The sequence below is a fragment of the Sturnira hondurensis genome, unplaced genomic scaffold (genome assembly GCF_014824575.4).
Source record: "Sturnira hondurensis isolate 20B ecotype Veracruz unplaced genomic scaffold, ASM1482457v3 Scaffold0014854, whole genome shotgun sequence".
Taxonomy (NCBI): Eukaryota; Metazoa; Chordata; class Mammalia; order Chiroptera; family Phyllostomidae; genus Sturnira; species Sturnira hondurensis.
In genome coordinates, this window is record NW_028087485.1 from 886,258 (window position 1) to 908,881 (window position 22,624).

At 37.0% G+C, this 22,624-nt stretch overlaps 1 protein-coding gene across 3 annotated transcripts in view; it reads right to left on the bottom strand.

Moving 5' to 3' along the window:
• Positions 1-22,624, bottom strand: part of ATRNL1 (attractin like 1) — a 506,943-nt gene that overhangs the window by 395,593 nt on the left and 88,726 nt on the right. For all 3 annotated transcript variants that reach the window (XM_037063826.1, XM_037063827.1, XM_037063824.1), the window contains exons 11-15: positions 12,567-12,651; positions 11,081-11,289; positions 9,960-10,078; positions 5,944-6,076; positions 1,068-1,249 (exon numbers count right to left, since the gene is read on the bottom strand). In XM_037063826.1, coding sequence (XP_036919721.1) covers positions 1,068-1,249; positions 5,944-6,076; positions 9,960-10,078; positions 11,081-11,289; positions 12,567-12,651 — 728 coding nt within the window. The remainder of the gene's footprint in view (positions 1-1,067; positions 1,250-5,943; positions 6,077-9,959; positions 10,079-11,080; positions 11,290-12,566; positions 12,652-22,624) is intronic.

The following is a 22,624-nucleotide window of genomic DNA, read 5'->3' on the forward strand; positions in this document are numbered from 1 at the left end:
AAATGAGCAAAGGGGGTCAAAAGATACAAATATCCAGTAATAAAACTAGTCATGAGCTGTACAGCATGGTGATTATATTTAAAAATATTGTATTGCATATTTGAAAGTTGTTGGAAGAGTAGATCTTAAAACTCATTACAAGAAAAAAACACTTTTTGTAAATATGTATAGCAACAGATATTATCTAGATTTATTTGGTGGTAATTCTCCTCATATGTGCATACCTAAAACTAATACAATGTTATATGTCAATTAGATCTCAATTTTTAAAAACACCCTCAAAGTATTTCAAGTAAGTACATGAACTAGAAAAGGTATTTCAAAAGTAGATTTAGGAAATTATTTCCCAATCTCCTATTTGACATATTCTTAATGATTGACTATAGTTTAACATTCCAGAACAAAAAATAAATATTGTCAATTCCTCTTAGAAATTTCTTGTAAAATGATATTTTGATGTCATTTTCAAGGGTATAGTCTACCTTCTGTAGAAATAGCTTTACAAAATTGGAACTGTTTCCAAGTGCTGTGTATTACAATATCTTTCACATGCTCTAAAAATTGCTGTTAGTCCTATTAACCATTGGTATATTATTTCAAGCAAGTCTCTATGTAGAAAAATAATATAATTCAAAAACTTACCTCACAGTACATGCTCACACACTTGCGCACAGAATGTGCGTGATACAAATGAAGTCAATGTGTTTGTTGGTCCAGTGTTTTTACTGGGAGGGATTTTTCAAGTACAAAATAATAATACTTCAACAAAATTGTTATATTTTAAGCCACGTTTTTAAGTCTAGTCACGTGAGGTGAGTTTTTTGTGAGATAATGCATTGGTTCACTGTGTAAAATATGAGATAAGTACCTTAGAAAACCTTATTACTAAGGTTTAGTAAACACACATACCGAATGAATCCTCTACCAGTTCACCTTTGAAATCAGTTCACTTTTACTTCCAAGATTTAGTAAAAATAATGTATTAAAACACAAAAAAGAATGAATCGTTGCCAATAATTATGGGATTATCAGCTTATTTCCACAATATAAATAAGTATGGTTGTTACCTGCAGTGTATACTTCTGTATTTCATCCAGAACAAAGTCCACTTCTTTTGAGGTCGTTAATGAGGCCAGATTCCCGTTAAGACTATAGCAGTAAACTTTGGCGGTGTCATAGCTTTCTCTGCTGACATTGATTTTGAGACAAGCATCCCCAATATGATTCCATCCTTCTCCACAATGATGGGCTAGGAAAAAAGATCACAACTTATTTTGAGATTACCAAAAAGCAAGTGCATTTTCACTTATTTTGGAATTCTAAATATAATTTCTGTATTTGTTCAAATAACGTTAACAATAAAATATTTAAATATACCAATAAAATGTACTAAACAAAATTTACCTAATAGTTTAGTAGAGAAGGAGAACAGAAGATTTTAAATTCTTCCTTAATTCTTAAACATAAGGCAAGCTATGGCTCTATAACATCTGTTAAAATGTGTTAACTGTTTGCTAGATTTTCTCTATAAATCTGATGTATTGGCATATGGTTCTCCACAAGTAAAATGCTTAATATATATATATCCCAAAGTCCAACTTACATAATACAAGACCACTCCAAAAGAAAAATAGCCAGCATATAACAAAAGCTATTTGAAATCATTGCTACAAGTGTAGCTAATTGTAGTCCAAATCTAATTTCCACAGCCCGAGGAATACTATTAATATTTTGATATAAGTTTGGTTCTTTGATTCTTTAATTATAATTGTGGGGAGAGGGTTCTCATTTCATTCTATTTTGAGAAGAAGCTATAATCTTTGCCTTTTAATACATATTTTTACGCAGCTATTCAGGTCTTTCTAAAGTTTTAACACACTGTTCAGTAATAGTGGTTTACTCTTAAAGTTTAAATTGAACCTAAAACAGGACCCAGTTCTAAAACACAGATTTATAAATATAAAGGCACGCACCAGAGTGCATAAATTAACAATTCAATGTTCTGTGAATACGCTGTTCTGTAAGGTTCAACTACATTTCAGTTTCCACGTCACATTAAACACATCGGCGCCCCTGCCCCTGCAGCCTCGGATGCGGTAACGCAGTCTCTACGGAATTGTTCAAAAGCGCCTCTTCTCAAACATCTCAAACACGCTGGTCTGAGACCCCTGTAACTCTTGATGACTTCACAAATCTTTTCTTTACCCACTTTCAGGTTGGTTTTGACCACACAAAAATTAAAGCTGATCATTTAAAGATATACTTGTTAATTTAAAATCATAACTTAAAATGCAGGCTGACAGTTGAGAGAGGGTAGTGGGCTTGGGGAACTGGGTGAAAAGGTGAAGGGATTAAGAAGTACCAAACGGCAGTCACAGTGTAGTGACAGAAAGGGGAAGTACAGCACAGGAACACAGTCGGTACTATCGTAATAACCCTGTGCGGGGCCAGGTGAGGACCGGAAACACCCGGGGTACCACTTGGTAAACCACATGATCGTCTAGCTGCATCTGACACTAACGCAGAGGAATGCTGACTGTAAATGGTAACTGAAAAAACTGTTTGGAAAAAAACAAAAAGAGAAATAAATAAATAAAATTCATTATAAATACACTCCCCCAGCTTCTAGGATGTCTTGCCCTTTTGTGCCATAATTTGGGCCCAAAGGAGATGTACTATCAAATTCTCTCCCTGAGAGAGAGAAGCCGACAGTTCCAATGAGGCCCTTTGCATCAGACAATGAGGGCTTACTGACAGATGAGGAGGGGAATGAGCAGACGAGGAGACTGGGAACAAAGCTGAGTCACACGTTCCTCGAAGAAGCAAGGGTGTGGCTATTTGGGGTTCTGTGTCCTCGCTAATCTTCTTTCCATTTTTCTACATACTTGAAACTGTTCATATAAAATGTTTGGGGGAAATATTACAAATTAAAATGAACAGCATATTTAGTTTTTTTTAATATTTTATTTATTTATTTTTAGAGAGAGGGGAAGGGAAGGAGGGAGAGGGAAGGAAAGAGAGGGAGAGAAACATCAGTGCGTGGTTGCCTCTCATGTGTCCCCCACTGGGGACCTGGCCCACAACCCAGGCATGTGCCCTGACTGGGAATCGAACTAGCGACCCTTGCTTCACAGGCCCGTGCTCAATCCACTGAGCTACACCAGCCAGGGCAGTTTTATTTTAATGATAGTATCCAAAACAAAATAGTGAAAAGTGTATCACTGGTTTACATTTGTGCAAATCTCTTTAATGGTGAATTAACATAAGACAACTGTATTCTCATATCTGCTTCTCCATTCAATCTATTGAAACCATATATTACATCGCCTTTGGAAAACTCTACAGTAACCCCATAACAGAAAGAGAATTAAAAATGCAAATAATACCTTAGTATTATGAGTTTTGACCTCATGGACCCATTAAAAGGGCCCATGAACAGGAGACTCCATTTCTTTAATAACTGCTGTTGTATTAAATTGAATACCAAGAATAGCACGCAGTTCCTAGAACACAGTAAGGCCTCAATAAACCAAAACTATCATCTAATAAGATTGTTTAAAACACCTCTGTTTTCATTTCTAGGTTATACATACAGCAATCTTCCTGTCTTCTAGAATCGGAAGAACCAAATGACTTCAAGGCAATAGTACAAAAGTTCTACTAAATTAGGGCTCTTTCTTACATCATCAAATCAAAGCAGGGTTTAGGTTGGGTTTTTTGGAGGCCAATCCACCTTTTTCCCCCCCAAGGCCAAAAATACATGATAGACAAATTATACAAATGAAAACAAATGCATGGGCCTCTGAAGCTAAACTAACTTACACCACTGAACGCAACGGTTTGATGTTTTAGGCTTCTGTAGTATTGAGTATCAACTCAGCTTTAGAGTTAAAAAAATAGCAGTAAATTCACCAAATGAGTTTAGTGAGATAAATTCAAACTTCCAAGTGTACACGAGACCAATTTAAAAAATGCAATTCTGGAATTGTCATGGACAAGTGCCACTGCTATAGACTGGGCTCTCCACCCAGGCCAGTCGCCGCCCTGGGAGGAGCTGGAGGAAAACCATACTGTGGAGTCAATGTGAACACAGAGCAAGTGAAGCTGTTGTATAACACCATATTTTACTGCCTTTATTGTCCTGTACTTTTTATTCTTCAAAATGTTAGCCTGTTCAAATGGAGCCATTACACTAAACCAAAGTTTTTTCCTGGGCAATGAGTAGGTAGGATCCACCAAATATAATTTTATTATTATTTCTCAAAACTTTCAATGGTAATCAAATCCCTTTCTTATTGAAGTAATTTTCTTTTATGTATACACATTCCTTTCAGTGAAATACTATTTTGGTCCAGGATTTACTATGCAAAGAGGCTTTGTAAGTATTTTTACTGATCAATAGGTTGATTTTAGAATTTAATGCTTAGAAATCGGTATTACTTTTGCCCTGGATGGTGTGGCTCAGTGGATTCAGTGCAAGCCTGTGAACCAAAGAGTCACCGGTTCGATTCCCAGTCAGGGCACATGCCTTAGTTATGGGCCAGTTTTCCAGTAGGAGCCAGGAGAGAGGCAACCACACACTGATATTCTTCTCCCTCTCTTTCTCCCTCCCTTCCCCTCTCTCTAAAAATAAATAAATAAAATCTTAAAAAAAAAGAAATCAGTATTTTTTCAAGTTCACTGTCATCTCACTACTGCTTCTCAAATCCTGCCCACTGCATTACTATTCTCTAATTTTTCTCAAAGTTCACACACATAAATATATCACAGATTTAAAGCTTTAAAGGTTCACTATGGCTGGGTAGCTCAGTTGGTTAGAGCATCATCCCAGTACTTCAAGGTTGTGGGTTTGATCCCAGTCAGGGCAAATACAAGTATCAACCAATGAACCAATGAATGAATGCATAAATAAGTGGAAAAACAAACCAATTTCTCTCTCTCTCCCCAACCCCCATCCTGTTCCTCTCTCTCAAAAAATCAAGAAATAAAAATTAAAAAATAAATGAAAACTTCAAAGGTCAACATATAAACAAAATTCAAAATTTGAGTTAACATTCCAACATCTCAATAGCACTTTTCAAGGCAATCTAAGTTTTATTTAATTACGTGAACTTGTAAGAAAGACATGAGTCACGTGATGGAATTTTCAATACACTTTAGAATTACATAGGTTTAGAATTTTTTTTACAAAAAAAGGAAGACAGAAATGAAAAGCATGGGACACAGAAAGGGGTAAAATTTAATAGGATACCCAGTCAATAGTCACTTCTATTACAAGTCATGCAGCCGTGAGCAAGTCACTCAACCAGTGTATCTCAGCTTATCTGTGTCACAGGAAGGTGGAACTGACTAAATATTTACATAACTTTTGAATTTACTGATTTACTTCATATTTATAAAGAATAGTGGTTCAGATCTACTAAGAAGAGTGTTAACGATAAAAAATAAACTGAAATTGCTTTTTAAGATGAGCTCTGCTCTCATTTGCAGAACTTAGATTCTCACTAAATCATATAATATTTATTATAAGTGTTACAATTTAGAATTTAAAAAGCAGTAAGGAAAATATAGTTCCCATAATCTAAAAAAAAAACACCACTTAAACATCAAATCAAATATGTCAAAATGTTAACATCTGTTAAAATTTGGCTATCTGTAGGAGTGCTTGTTACTTTCTATGTTAAGACATAAATTTTTAAAATTGGAAGGGGATTCTATCAAGTCAATAGGGTAAAAAAATACAAGAAACCTTAAACATCTTAAAAGAATTGGAAGCAAACATACAAATATTCTCGTAGAAGCGAAGCTACCATTGTTTCAACAGTATCGTTCATTTGCTCTTGATTTCATTGCGGAGGAGGGAATGTTCCCGCTAAGAGCTCTTGGCAATGACGCTGCTCGTCTGCGGACTGTAGAGCTCATTGACCGAACGGACATGTTTACCTGGTAAAGCCTGGCACTCTTGTTGTCTCTGATCCCACTGGCAGTTCAAGTTCAGTGAGCAGGTTTTACAGCTGGTAAGTTTGTTACAAATCTGCTCATTTTTCACATAGCATTTGGTGTAGTTTTTCACAAACTAGAAAGTTAAAAGATAAAACATTACTTTTCACCTTTGTACAGCAATGATTCTTAAACTTCGGTGTAAATAAATTACCTGGTGAAGTTGAAAATACAAATTTCTAACCCTAAGTTCAATTCTACTGAATCAGAATCTCTCTTCATTCAGTTAGTTAAACTACAGTTCTTGGACCTGGAATGTGTACATATTGGACAGTATGGGCAAATCACACAGTTGGAAACAGAACCCAGCTAACGAAAACATTTTCTACTGAATTTGGTAACAGGCTTCCAATTCAACAAACAAAGCCAATGCACAAAGCCATCTCTTTTAATGACCACATGAAAGAATTCCAGTCCTAATATAAAACTATCACGCAAATCCCCAGAATGAAGTGGAAATGATAAGCAGTAAAAATTTAAGAGATGCTTTATTAGAATCCAATAAATTTTTTAAACAAATTATTCTCTCAATAACTCAAACTAATTTTATTCCCACAGACATTAAATATTGGTTTTGGTTCATTGATGTTTCTCCTGTATTTGTCACATTGCCTTTATCCAGGCCACAAACAACCTGCAGAAGCTACTTTTTAAAAAAATGTTTATTGAATGACTTTTAGAGAAACACTGATTTGTTGTTCCAGTTATTTATGCATCCACTGGTTGCTTCATGTATGTGCCCTGACCAGGGATTTAACCCGCAACGTTGGCGTATTGGGAGGACAATGCCCTAACCAACAGACCTACCCAGCCGGAACTGTAGTATGTAACTGTATTTCAATTAATTCAGCACTAAGAGTTTAGAAGTTAAAAAAGAAAAGCACAGGCCACACAGGAACTTTAGTGGCAGCCCCTGCCACACCGAGGTTCACACATTTCACATACTGTCAATATCTATGGTGCAGCTACCTCGTCAAAATCAGATGCTAAAATTTCTGCCTCAACTCTCCCTGTGATGCTCCTCTGAAGAAAGTCATGAAGGACCTACTGCCACGTCCTGGGCCCCACCTCCACCTGGTCTTCTCTGCACAGGTACAGATGCTCGCCTGGGGCTTGCTCATGTAAGGAAGCTGAACACTTCCTTTAAGTCAGTCAACTTAGAAGTTAAAACTTAGTAGTAACTATGCCACGTAGAAAACCAGTTAAAGCGATCTTCATCCTCTTAGATACTTCTGAATATCCCCACCAAACATCTATTTGTCAACTCTTATATTTTCCTACACAAAACACACAGTAGTCCCCTAAAGTGCAAAGATGTTCATGCCTTTAGAGCAAATTGTGCAGACCAGAATGGAACATAAAAAGCACACAGATACTCGCGTTTATCTTTATGCATCCAAAAACAGCAGCAAATACAATTTTTAAGATCTCGTATTACTTTGTGACTCTTACTCAACCATCATATTTTCATTGGAAATGTATTAACTTCCTTGTTATTTATTCTAATTCAGTTTTTGTTTTCATATAGCATATAAGTCAGTATTAGTCTATATGATCACAGTAGTTCCCAACTCTTGCCAGCTAACAAGAGAAATAAATTTACCCGACTCCTCTGACAAATAGAATTACTGAGAAAAATGACAAGAAAATGGCCAAACAACATCTTAAAATGAGAGAAAGAATAACATACAAAGACCAGATCTTACAATAACAATGACATCATCAGAGCCACCATCCAAGTAACTACACCGCTCTCCCCTAACAACAGTACAGTCACCGATTGGTGCTGAGCCGGTACCGTAGATGAAACCATCTTTCATTTGCACACAGGGCCAATGGAATCAATTATGGAAGAAAGCGGAGAGCTATTCTGAAACACGGCTGGCATTTTTTGGCCTCATGAAGCAGATGAACATTGTGAACAATGAAGACTAACCATTCCTCGACTGGTCTTCACTCTATCACAGACAGAAATTTAACACGAAAAGCTGGGAGAAGTAAGCAGGCCATTTGAACTATTAGAGCACAATATTTGCAACTTGCAGTAAATCTGACTAAATAATGAAATAGGGTATCAGTGGACATCATTTACACTAAAATCTCATAGACCTTTCTGTACCCATTAGCATTTGGTTTAGCTTAATCACCAGACATCGTGATAAAACTGTCGGAAAGACACATTACATCAAAGTCTAAATTACAAGTGAGTACCATCTGCTCACTTACACTACATCACCCACCGCTTTCCCTGTTAATGCAGCATTGGCAAAAATAAAATAGAAAGCAAAAAAAGCACCTTATAAAATGGATACTTGATAGCAATTGATATCCCACAACTTTTTCATGCATATTTTCACTTAGGGTCAATGTCCAGACACAAATGAACTCAGGGTTATTCAACAAAGCTTTAAACAAAATCTGCTTGCAATTTTTACTTACTGACATTCTCCATTTTAGTCCCTTAGCCTTATACTTCATTCTATTTCCTTCCTCTCACATGACTGACCAACATAACTCATGAGATGAGTATTAATCCAAGCATAAAAAAGTACTTCAGATTTTCAAAGATGAGTCACGTCATAGTAACATTATTAAAACAAATAAAATGGAAGCGTGTATTGTTATTGAAGTAACTTGCATCGCTAGAATGCATATGGGGGGCACAAGTAGGTTTTACAGTTGTTTGTACGGAAAATAACACAATGACTGATAAATAATACTACAGGAATAAACTCTGGGTTTTGCACACTCACACTGTAAACCTGCTTTTTGCCTGTATTTCAAAACCACTTGTATGAAAGCAAAAAGATTTAGTTGATGAGTCGATAACTAAAAATTGTCCTCCATTTTGAGTTTTGAATGTTGTTGTAGAATAGAATCACAATACTTAATATTTTGAAAGATGACTGGTTAGTACAGAAAATTTTCAGATGACATGATAGGAGTTTTTTACTTATTTCCCAACCCTCTTTTCTTTACCTTTCATCTCTGCTTGCTATTTTGAAAAACAAATAGATGCTTGTGTTGATTAATAAAACTCCGGAGAAAAATAATGTATATTGTATTTAGTTGAAAATTGGTATGCACATTAGTTATTTAAGCTGTAGCCCAACTGGGAAAACTTTACTCCTATGAAATATACCTTTTAATATCTTTCAAATTTTTATTTCAATTTGTTGACATCCAAAGCACACAGCATTTTTAGGACCCACTTAAAAGGTTAAGTTTTGCTGCTCTTAATCAATTTTCACCTGCTATAAATATTGATTTCAAGCATCTACGTAAAGTAGGGTTTCTCGATCCCACCACTATTGAGAATCTGAGCCAGATAACTTTCTGCAGGAGGTGTGCACATGCATTGTGGGATGTTTAGCAGCATCCCTATTCTCTACCTACTAGATGCTACCATCGGCCTCACAGTCAGGACAATCAAAAATGGCCACACACATTGCCAAATGTCCCTCGGGGCACAAAACTGCCTCCGGCTGAGAAGCACTGACCTCAGGACAGATGCTGAATAAAAGAGAAACCCAAAGCACCGATGCCTGTGGTTAAACTTACACACAAGGTATGTAAATGAAACACAAGACCATACCACTACCGACAAGATCTCCCGGGAAATGATTTCGATAAGTACCTACAATCCCATTTCCATCAGCACTGTAAAGACAACATTTACAGCCATAAATCTTTCTATTTTAAGTCATCGTTGTAAGAATTTTCCCAATCTTGTCCACGAAAAGAAGTAAAAGTGACTGGATTCAAACTGTAACCTACACTGACAAATTCGAACAACAAATGACAGACAGAACTGACAATGTGCTGAGACAGCGGTTCCCTGCATGTCTTCCAAACACCTGGCTATGAAAAGGGCTCTGTTTTACAGCCCTAATACGTGGCAAGCTAACGATTACACAGCAGCGATGCTACGCCCGCACCGAGGACCCTGGAGTACTGACCACACTGCAGTTACTGCTGGCCGACATGCACTTCTTGTCGTCACACCACTGACACCCGTTGGTGTTGGCCGTGCAGCTGGCGCAGTCTGCGTATCGGTAACACCTGTCATCGGAAGCCACTGCAGTGCAGACAGGGGACAGAGACACATCAGAATGGGAATGGAAATGTCATGCTTCTCGACTCACGCATTCTCAACATCTGTGTAAGATTCACGGAGACATTTTTAAACCATTAACGTGACCATCAGTATCAAAATCAGTTCTTCGGTATGAAGTCAACCTGGTGGTTAATTGTGTTTACAGGGTTTTAAATACTTCCTGCCCTCACCTGGATTACTGAATCTATAGCTGTTTAAAATGCACACATTACAGAGGAGGGAGAAGACTCACAGGTAATTGTGTGAGCAAAATGTATTACTATATACCTAAAAGAAAACATTACAACAAATACTGATCATCACTCTTCATAAAGATATTGAGACACATCTGAGTTATGGATTAGCAAAACTTAAAAATACATTTGCTAATTGTAGCACTGTGTACAAACTCACCCATTTAAAGAAAATTGAACAATTGTTATCCTAGTCATTCATTTATAAATAAATATTTACTAGTCATTTTTCATAAGTCTGATTTATTCATTCAATATTTCATATGAAATATTAAACTAGAACATTAATCACTGAAATTATAGAAATTGTTTTTAACTTTGTGGTCTGGCTTGGCAATAATTCAGGAAGAAAAAATAATACCAAGTGCATAATAAATTACTTCATTTTATTTCTTTGAAGCACACAGTATTTCCTAGAAAGAATTATTTGAAGTCATTTTTTACTCACATAGGAAAATAATTCACATATATGGTCATGTTATGTATAAAATATTGATATGTAATTTTACACACAGAATTTTAAAAGGAAAACTAAAAATAGCTAATAAAGATATTAAATTATTAATTGCTGTCTAGTTCAAACACTAGATTCCTAATTAGAGGATTATAAATTTTTAATTTCTGAAAGCTACAAAGGTAATTCTTATAAGCAGAATGCATTTCTACAACTAGCCCAGTTGCGAAGCTATGTACCAGAGATGTGAGAAACAAAAGAAAAAGCAGTTTTTACCTGTTTTAGGAGGGCACTTTGCTCTAAGAATATTATTCGTATTCCCAGATTCCCAAGATTCACAGTAGTTTTTATTCCAAATACACTTTATCCCTGGTCCAGCATTTTTACAAAGCTCTTCATCTCTAAAAGCCTTGCAATTTGGAGGCTTGTATACAAGGATGTCATTAAGGAGCACACTAGAAAACCCTCCAAATATATACATGGACCTAACAAAAACAGAACAAGAATCTTAAAGAAACAGTATTAACAAAAGTCTCTGTTTAATGTGTTCATTTAAATTCATTGAAAAATGAATATAAATATATAGTTTACATTGTTTTACTGAGGGAGGAAACAACGTTTTAGAAATATATGCTTGCTGTACATGTAGTATAAGGTACACTGTAGAATTGCTGTCTAAAATTGTAATTTTTAAATACAGACATAAAATTTAGAAATTAGATAAGCAGATCTTCTTACAGTGTTTTACCATCCCCTTATAAAATTCACAAAAAGAGTAAAATAGTCAAGAAGATTTTCAAAATTTCAATTTAGAAAGGAAATCCCAATCACTGAATTAATTAGTACCTCCACTGCCAAAGATGAGCGACATGCCCTGACAGTGACCTGTTATCTCTAAAAATGCTACTAATATAATAAATGGAAAAGGTCAGAAAATGCTCCAATAATATCTTTTATTACTTAAGAGAAGTAACATAGAAATCAACAAAACACAGTTTTTCAACAGAGAAACCTACAGGTTATACATCTACATTCTGAATTTCACGCACTACTATTTTGAAAGCCAACTGATATCAGTTACAGTTTCACCGTAGTTAACTTCTACCTGCTTTTAGTATCATATTGGAGAATTGTGACATAATTCGAGTAAAATAGAAATGAAATGAACTTATAAACATGTTATTATGAATTATACATTCTAAGCTAATGAATGAGCTAGCATACTTTTACTATCACTTGAGCCCATATTACCAAATTTTTGCTACAGAAATAGAAAAATCAGACAAACTTGTAAGAGAAAGGTAACTTCATGATCATCCAGTCCAAATTCCCAGTGGACTTAAGGATATCCAAACCCAGACGGTTAAAAGACTTGTCAAAAGCATGCACTGATAAGGACAACTAAAATGAACTCTCCTCACTACCCTGTTCCCTTGGATGAAACACACACTAGCCTTCCTATCACCTCAGTGTCATCTTTTTAAGGGAAGTCATTCACTAGCTGGTCTCTGGAGAAAGGAAAGAAGGCAGGATGACTTTGTTAAGTGTCTGAAGTTGTACCTCAGCCCCTTCCCTTCGATGATCCCTTACCCCTTAAACATATTTAAACACAAAAAGAATGGAGAATATGGTTAATGAGCCACAAAGGTACTCCACGGTACAGGAGGGATACATAAAATCAAATGCCATTAAGTAGAAATGATATATTTGAAAGAATAACAGAATATGCAGAGAGCAAAACTGATCAACGTATGTCCTTTACCCATTAATGACAACTGCAGAGTGTCCAAATCTGTTGACATCTCTATGGAGATTTGGTTTCGGTAATATTTTCCACTCATCACAAGCTAGAGAAAAAAAGAGAGAGAGCAGAAAAACAAAAATAAACACAAAAAAATTAATGCAAATACTAAAAAACAATCATTGGTCAAAATAATGATACAATACATCAAGTTCAGAAGCCTTTCATTAGTTTTTCATGACCTACAATTTAGTATTGTTACTCAGCTAGCATTATTTCTTAAATAGAATGGCTTTTGCCTAAAATTCCCACAAATAAACTTATGTGTATGAGAATAAAGGAAATCAAAGAAAAGAAAATGGGTGTATTTTACATTGGAAAATAACTTTTTCTCTTTTTTACCTTTATTATATTTTCCCATTACCATTTAGTTCCCTGATACCCCGCTACCCCCAGCAGTCACCACACTGTTGTCCACGCCCAGGAGCCCCTTGTCCTTTTTGCTCACTCCCTCTACCCTCTACGACCCCCACCACTCACTAGCTGTCATCCATTCTCCATCTATGAGTCTGTCCTGGTTTTGCTTATTAGTTCAGTTTGCTCATTAGATTCCACATACGAGTGAAATCACATGGTATTTGTCTTTCTCTGACAGGTTTATTTCACTTAGCATAAAGGAGGAGAGCTTAAGAAACATCTTGGACAATAGGTAAATAATTTCAATGACATTATCTTTACCAAATAAACCAAGGTTCATATAGTGAAATAATACATGAACATCAATACCAGGCAAATCTAGTAGAAAGTTGAATCACTAAATCAAACTTTATATAGATGCATACAAAATTAAGTGGGATATGTAATTTTCAATGAAACAATATCTAAAAATAGAATTATCAAAATAAATATTTAGTATGGAATCCCCAAAGACTCTGAATACCCAAAGTAATCTTGCAAGAGAACAAAGCTGGAGTTATCATGCTCCCTGATTTCAAACTATATCACAAAGCAATAATAATCAAAACAGTATGGTACTGGCACAAATACAGGCACACAGGTCAATGGCAATGAACAGAGAGGTCAGAAATAAACCCATGATCATCAGTCAATTAATCTACAGCAAAAGGAGGAAGAATATAAAATGAGGGAAAGACAATCTCTTCAATAAATAATGTTGGGAAAACTAGACAGCTACATGCATAAAATTGGGTTATTCTTACAACATCTATGAAAGCAAACTCAAAGTGGATTAAATTATTAATGTTAAGACCAGAAACCATAAAACTCCTAGAGAAAAAAAAAACTCTTTGGCATCAGTCTTAGCAATATTTTCCAGATCTGCTCCTCAGCTAAGAGCACCATAAGCAAAAATAAACAAATGAGACTACATAAGACTAAGAAGCTTCTGCACAGTGAAGGAAACCATCACCAAACTGAGACAGTTATCTATTAAATGGGAGAAGATATCTATAAGTCACATATCTGATAAGAATATAAAAAATACACAAAGAACTCATACAACTCAATATCAAACAAAGAAACCACCCCATTAAAAATGGGCAGAAGATTTGAAGAGATACTTTCCTGATAAAGACATACAAGATGGCCAACTGACACAGGAAGAGACACTCCACGTCGCTATTCATCACGGGGATGCAAGTCAATACCACAATAACCTCTCCCTTCACATCTCTCAGAGGGGCTATTGTCAAAAGACAGTAAATAACAAGTGTTGACAAGGACGTGGACAAAGGGAAACCCTCATGCAACACTGGTGGAGATGTACACTGATGCAGCCACTATGGAAAGTAGTACAGGAGTTCCCCAAAAAGTTTAAAAGCGAGCTCCCATCTGATCCAGCTGCTCCACTTCCGGGCATTTATCTGAAGAAACAAAAATGCTAATTTGAGAAGATATACGTGCCTGTAGATTTCTTGCAGCATCATTTACAATAGCCAAGAAATGGAAACCATTGTCTACTGACAAATGAATATTTTCTCGTGTTTTTACAATGTTTTATCCACAGAAACACTTTTCACATAACACCTGTAGCCTTTCTAAGAGCTGGTGCTCTGAAAATCACATTTTGGGAAATACTATTATAGACAGCTGCACACGGGATTAAGTCTGCCGATTTAACAGGCTAAAGTTCATTGAAGAAATGTGTGTGGTACTATACAACTGCCCATTTCGTTCATCTCCATCACTTAAAGTAGTCTCTGTAAGAGTCCTGGGAGGTTGACTGCGCTGGCATTACCTCATGTTAAATATATTTAATAATTAGACCTAGGACAAGTTAAGCAATGTAGTTTAGCCTATTTGATTACATTTGTTTTTCTGAAAGTTATGTTTATGAATATTTGCTATTATAAAATGAATTTTATGAAACTGCCCAAATGTCCATCAGTAAATAAGAGAATACAAAAACTGTGGGGTATTTATACAATGGAATACAGTTACTTGGCCATTAAAGAGAAGGAAATCTTACTGTTTGCGATGGCATGGATGGACCTGGAGATCGTTATGCTAAGTGAAATAAGCCAGTCAGAGAAAGACAAATACCATATGATTTCACTCATATGTGGAATCTAATGAACAAAATGAACTAACAAGTAAAATAGAAACAGACTCACAGATAGAGGGCAGGCTGACAGCCAGAGGGGACTAAGGGGGTGGAGGGATAGAGCAAAAGACAAAAAGAGAAAAAAAAGCCATGGGCATGAACAGTGTGGTGACTGCTGGGAGAAGGGGGATGGAGGCGGCTGGGAGACGGTACAGGGGAAATAAATGGTGACGGATGGAGACTCGACTTTGGGTGGTGAACACACAGCACACAGATGATGTGTTACAGAATTGTGTACCTGAAACCTCTATAATTTTGTCAACCAGGGTCATCCCAATAAATTTAATCAAAAAAGAACAAAAAAGAATTGTAAAACAATCTTCACAAGTGGAGAGAAGGTGTGACCTGAAAAGGGCACAGACTTTGATAAGGAGGTGACAAAGAGTTCACTAGTTAGGAAGGGCAGGTTTCAAACATTCCATCCCATCTAAACACACACACACAACCCACAGGACCTCTGATTTATAAGTTGTGTGTTGGTTACAGGATTCCAACAACAGAATTAGAAACCAGAATATGCTTCAGAAAAATAGATCAGAAGAGTCAGATGAAAGACTAGGGTTTCCAAAAAAGTAGGACTTCCAGAAATCAGTTTATTACAAAAATCTCCAAAGAAGAATCTTCAAGGTCATTTTCAGACACCCATAGTCCAAAAAAGAAAATGATCTAACAATCTGAGCCCACCTTGGAGCAAAGGGGGAGGAACCTGGCCTACATCCAATACAATCCAGGCACAAGGAAGAAAGGAAGGCAGATTTTCAAGATGAAAGAAAGACATAAAATATACTGAGGAAAACTATCTAAGAAGTGAGCTAGGGGAAAGAGCTAAGAGAATAAAATGAGCATAACCACAAATTTAGCTTTTTAAGATTTCTTCTAACTGTATGAGATATTCTCCTTTAGGAAAAAAATAATTTTCAGTGCACAGAATAATCTAAAAATAGCATTACAAACACACATACCACTACCCAGACTTGACAAAACCATTATATCATATTTACTATAGTTTTTTAAGAAAAAAATTACAGGTAACATTGAGTTTCCTTGTGTACTCCTTCCCCAATTCATGTTTTTTAACATCTTCCCTCTTCAGGGGCAAACCTTGTCCTACATTTGCCTATCGGGGTTTCTGTATTTATGATACATGTATAGTATTTTGTGTGGGTTATAAAAGTTTATATTAATACAAATGACATATTATACACAAAAATGATATTCATCTGCAACTTGCTTGGTTTATTCAACTCACTGAGTTTTGCTTTTAGGTTTGTTTGTTGTATTTTTTTTTTGACCATTGTAATCATTTTTAAGTGTGTAGTTCAGTGCATTAAGAACACTCAGAGTTGTTTGAGAATCATCATGATGCATCTCCAGAGCGTTTTTCATCTTGCCAAACTGAACCAGGGGCGTCCAACCCACAGTCCAAGGGCCGTGTGCGGCCCAGGGTGGCCATGAATGCGGCCCAACACAAAATCATAAATTTACTTAAAACCTTTACAACCAATACAACAATAGCTACTTGGTGTGAATGATTCAAAATGATACCTATTTTTGTCAGAACAGTAAAAAATATATATTTTTAGTGTGTTGCAGAATTTTAGTAGTTAATGTGTCATAAGATGAAAATAGTTTTGAAAGAAAAAAGCAAGCAAAATATAACCAGAGACACTGAAATTAAGAAAAATCAGACAGTAACCCAGAGGGGAGGTGGGAGGGGATAATGGGGGAAGGGTTTTCAGGAACATCTATAAAGGACACAAGGACAAAACCAAGAGGGGGTGGAAGCAAGGGAGGGAGGTGGGTTTGGCTGGGGGTGGGCGGAGTGGTGGGGGGTAAAAGCAGACAACTATAATTGAACAACAATAAAATATTTTTTAAATGAAAAAGGTTGAAAATTGCTGATTTAATATAGTGACTTCAAGGTTCATCCATGCTGTAGCATGTGTCAGAATTTCCTTCTTCTGTGAGCCTGAATAATATTCCAATGTGTATGTGTGTGTGTATATGGATATATACACACACATATATATATGGATATCTATATATAGATATATAGATATCCATATATAGATATATATGGATATCTATATATAAATATCGATATATAGATATCCATATCTATATATGGATATCCATATATATGTGTGTGTGTGTATATATGGATGAATTGATATCCATACACACACACATACACATATATATATGTGTGTATATATATGGATGAATTGATATCCGTGTGTGTGTGTGTGTATGGATATCAATTCATCCATCCATGGGTGCTTGGGTTGCTTCCGATTTTGGCTACTCTGAAGAAGCTGCTATGAAAACAGGTATACACGTACCTGTTCCTGTCCCGCTCTCAGTCATTTTGAGTGAACACCTGTAGTGGCATTTCTGGATCATACGGTGATTTTATGTGTGACATGTTGAGGAGCCTCCACACTCTTCCAAGCAGCTGCATGTCAATTCCAACCAGCAGTGCACAAGTGTTCTGAATTCTCCACATCCTTAGCCAAACTCATTTCCTATTTCTTGATCAGTCATCCTATTGGGTGTGATGTGACACCACATTGTGGAGTTGATTTGCATTTCCCTAATAATTAGTGAGGTTGAGCATCTGTGTAACTTTCGGGGAGAAATGCCTATTCAACAACCCATTTAAATGTATATATATACGTGGCGCTGTGTGTTCATTTTAACTATGTTATACCATTCCTTTCTGTGACTCTACTGTATTTATCCATTCATCTGCTAATGGTCACTTAGCCTGTTCTCAGACTTTTTCCACCACGAGTCACGTTGGTATGTTCACTGTTATTCACATATTCTCGTGCACATTTTGAGAGTTTCTCTGGGTCAATTTCTAAGAGTAAAACTACTAGGCATAAGGGAAGGCACAACATCAATTTCACTCGAATTTGTCAATTTGCTCTCCAAAGTACTTTCACTGACTAAATACTCACAGCGGCAGTACGTGATGGGTTTTCTTATTCCATATTCTCTCCAATATGAATCTCTATCAAATATTTTTTGTTTTTACCAGTCTGATGAATGGTTTTATTTTATATATTTTCCAAGTTACTGGTGAGATCAAGCAGCTTTTCACCACTACAGGCCTTCTGTAAAATCAGTTTGAGTCTCATCCATTTTTCTAGTTGACTATTTTTGTTCACAATTCTTTATTAAGCATTCTGACTATCAACCCTTTGCGGGTCATATGCATTACCATATCTTCTCCTTTGCTGTGATTTGTCTTTTCATTTAGTTATGGAGTCTTGTTTTACAAAAAAAAAGTGCATAGATTAACTTGGTCAAATTTTTGATTTGTTCTTTTTATTTTTAACACAAGGTCTTAAAGATAATCCCTAATTTTCTCCTAAAAGATGTACAGCCCAGCCCTCACTGCTTTGATGTCTGGGACTCACTTGTACCTCTGTTGCAATGATCTAAGTTCAATTTTTCCCACATACCACATCTCACAGGTATTTCTCAGTAGATTTCCAGATACCAGTTTTCCTAGAACCATTTTGAACATTTATTCCCGACCCACTATTTTGTGCCTTTTTTAATTTCTGTACTGCTTTGTTCTTATTTTGCTTGTTCTTAACTAAAAATATAAAGGGTCTGGCATAATTAATGCCCCAGTTTTTTGTTTTGTTTTGAATGAGTTGGTAATCTACACCAAATCTTTCATGACAAAATCGTAAGCATGTCATTCTGTAGCGTAACAATATCACATGCAGGCACACCATGTCACATTTTAGGTGAAATGTTCAGACTGCTGCCCACCTCGTGGGAGACAATCACGTACCCCACCAACCACACTCAGTGGCCTTACTTCTCCCAGACCCTGGACACGTGCAAAGTTTAAAAGTGAAATGATTCCACAGGTTTATGGTAAAAAGGCCTCCTACTCTGTCTTCCCAATACCTATTCCACAACCACAGAAGTAGGCACTCTGAATTCTAAATAAAACACTAGAGTATGTTTGTACGTTTACCTCCTTGCTCCCAATGGCATACTGAGTTCTTAGCTGCAGATATCTCTGACTTCCTTCGTGCGGGTATGTACACGCAGACTTCCGCCCTCATCCTCCCTATATATTTAGATTTTTTAAATCCACATTATATGATACTGTTCACAGATAAGCCAAGCAGCACGCTCTGATTGCATTTTCATTCATGAACAATATTTTATTTTTCCCCACAGACTGTTTTTCCACTTGGCTTTCTGTATATCTTCTATTGATTCCTCCCCATTTGTGGTGGAAATTTTTACACCTCCGTTCCTGCCATGTCCTGACATGGGTTATCAGGTGAGCATGTGTTCAGAGTTTGATACCTAAGCCAGCTCTGTCACCAATAACCGTAAGAACATGGAATGGAAGTGGTACCCCAGATCCAGCATGAGCAAGACCACGTACACAAGCAACACACGCAGGCAGGTAGCTCATTCAGACCCCTGCACCCACCACTGGGGCACTCATGCTCATCCCTCATCTTACAGGTATGACCACGTGGGGAATCATCTCTGCCCAAATAACAAAAGGAAAGAAACACAAATATGGCAGCTTGACGTATTGGAACAGTCAGAAACAGACAACACTCAGAAGACAGCCTTGCTCAGGGTGGCCCAGGAAAAAGCCACCCTACCAACTGTGCCTCATTCGTATTGTGGGGAAAGAAAAATGGCCCAAGAGCCAAGTGTGCAGGTAAACAGGCGAGTACAGTAACCCAGAGTAGGAGAGAACATATTTTTTATTTATACATTTTTAGAGAGAGGGGCAGGGAGGGAGAAAGAGAGGGAGCAAAACATCACTGTGTACTCGCCTCTCACATGCCCCCTACTGGGGATCTGGCCCGCAACCCAGGCATAAGCCCTGGAATGGGAATCAAGACAATGACTGGTTTGTAGCCTCGCACTCAATCCACTGAGCCATACTAGCCAGGGCAGGAGATACCATATTGATCAGGGACTCAGACACCCAAGGGTTAGGGTCTGGGTCATGCCACCAGGTGAGACAGAGACCAGAAGAGGTCCTAGCTGACAGTAAGGGATGTTTAGAAAGAATAATGGAGGAAGTTGCCAGCCCTGGGACCAGCTACAGAGCCAGAGCTATGAGCCAGGTTTTCGCTGGGAGAAGGGCCACTGGCATCCAAGGGGAGCTTTCAGCAAATATACTTGAAGAAGTGGACTGAGAGGCTAAAAGGATGAATTATATCAAATACGGAAATGTGCTGACTAAACCCACCTCCAGGGACTATCACCGACATCACTCAGCCACCAGCCCCTGCAGACACTGCTTTAGCTCTGGAGAGCCCCCTCACCCAAGGCCCTATGCTCCTGGGAGGGCCCCTCGCACAGAGACAGTCCTGTTTCATCCTGTGAGTGACAACTTTGATGGGCACAGAGGGCATTAGGTGGCCTTGACCTTCCCCTCTGCCCCATCCAGCCTCTTCCGGGGCCCCTTTCCCAGACCCTCATCAGAACCCTGGACACCAACGATTGTGGCTGGGTTTGCTTTCCAGAGAAGCCGGGCTGTGACAGGGCTGTTCATGGCCACCATATAACCTGACTCGTACTGACTGCTACAATACCATAAATGCAAATCTCCCTCCACAGTTCCTTAAAATAGCTGGCAAATTGTTCTCACTCATAAAACTGTTGAGGATGAAGAAAATTTCACTTTCAAGCTTATGAATAGCCAGCTGAGGTAAGCAATTTGTGCATCTACAGGCAGAGCATTTCATGCTCACTGATATTTGCCCACCTGCCAGGAGTTTTCAACAGAATGGGGACAGAACAAGATAGGGGGCAGTTGTTACAAACAGACTTTCCACTACTTCCTTCCAGCTTGTTCAGTAACTACTAAACAGAAGGTTGGGCTAGATAAATCCTGCTGTTGAGTGTTCCTCATTCTAGGTCAGGATTCTCTACAAAACTGGGATTGGTTTTCCTGTAAGAATTTGTCAAAGGCCTTAAAGCTCAATATCAAATCAATGCAATTTGTTTACATGCAGTCTATTCCCATTCTTACATTATGAAGCCTCTTACATTATTAATCTGACTATAGTCAATAATTACGGGGTTTTGGCCAAGAAGAAAATATATTTCCAGAGCACTCAAGTCATTATTACTTCACAAAAAGTTCAAGGCTAGACAAATCAAAACAAATCCACACAGCTATTGACGTCATGAAAGCTGACAGAAATACCATTCATATCAACAGGAAAGCTACCCAGGAATGCAGGACAAAGTGAAATACACACTCTGGAGTACAGATTGGCTTTTAAAAACTGTGCCAGAATATACTAAATATTAATATACAAGCTGCATGCTCAGTACACATAAGATGAAAAATTTGTTACTGTGTTCTGAAACTCAAATTTCAGAAATCAGAAAATTGTGCTGTCAGGCTACTGACCTAGTTCATAATTAACATTAAGAACTTTTACTGGCATTCAGAGACTGGTTTATCAATGACGCATAAATAGTGCAGGTGGAAAATACACATTCATTTGCAAATTTTCCTACAAATAGTCATTTTTTACGAAAATATACATTTGTAATGCTTTAAGGACACATTTTAAAAATTCCTTTAATTTTCCACTTGAAATACTGGCTCATAAGTCAGTCTTAGTTGTATACATGAAATGCAAGAAAAAGAACACAAAGGTTGCGCGGACCAGACTCAAACGTAGACGAATATAAAGAACACTTCCCTTTAGCCATTTGAACACCTTTGTAGTAGAAACCAAATTTTTGAGTGCTGTCTAAAAACTTTTTCCCACTAGCCCTTTAATGATGGTGTTTCACCAGGGTTCTCCCCCACGAAGTCAAAACTTCCCAAACACTCTAAAAGACACATGTTTTTCCTAGTTACCTCATTCACCCCCACAGCTGTTCTCAGAATGCTGTTCCTGGCATTCATTCAACAAATATTTATCTAGTTTCTACTCTGCCAGGAAAAGCAGGTACCACTATTTGACTCTCAATTAATTGAAATGATTTGATGGGGTCTTCAATAAGTAGTCTCTATGTAATAAATTATATTTATACATTTCTTGATAATGAATCAACTTCAGTAAACAGTCTTTGTGATAAATTATATTTATACATTCTCTGGTAACCAATCATATTTAAATTCCTAGAATAAATTCTACTTGGTCATAGTTTATTTTACTTTTAAAACAGCATGTCAAAATTCATTTTGACTTTAAGGTGTTTCCATTCATAAAACTCTCTCACTTGTCAATACTGAAAGCGTTAGTCAAATCACCTGCTGAAACTTAAGAGACATAAACAACCACCTTCCTGATTCCTTTTTTCCCCACTCACCCCAGGAAACTAATTTCCATGACAATATTCACTTTCTGTAGCTGAACAGTTTCAAAGTATAAGTACGTCTAGTAACCTGAGGTCAGCTCAGTAAGATACGCTTTTCCCATTGTATCTT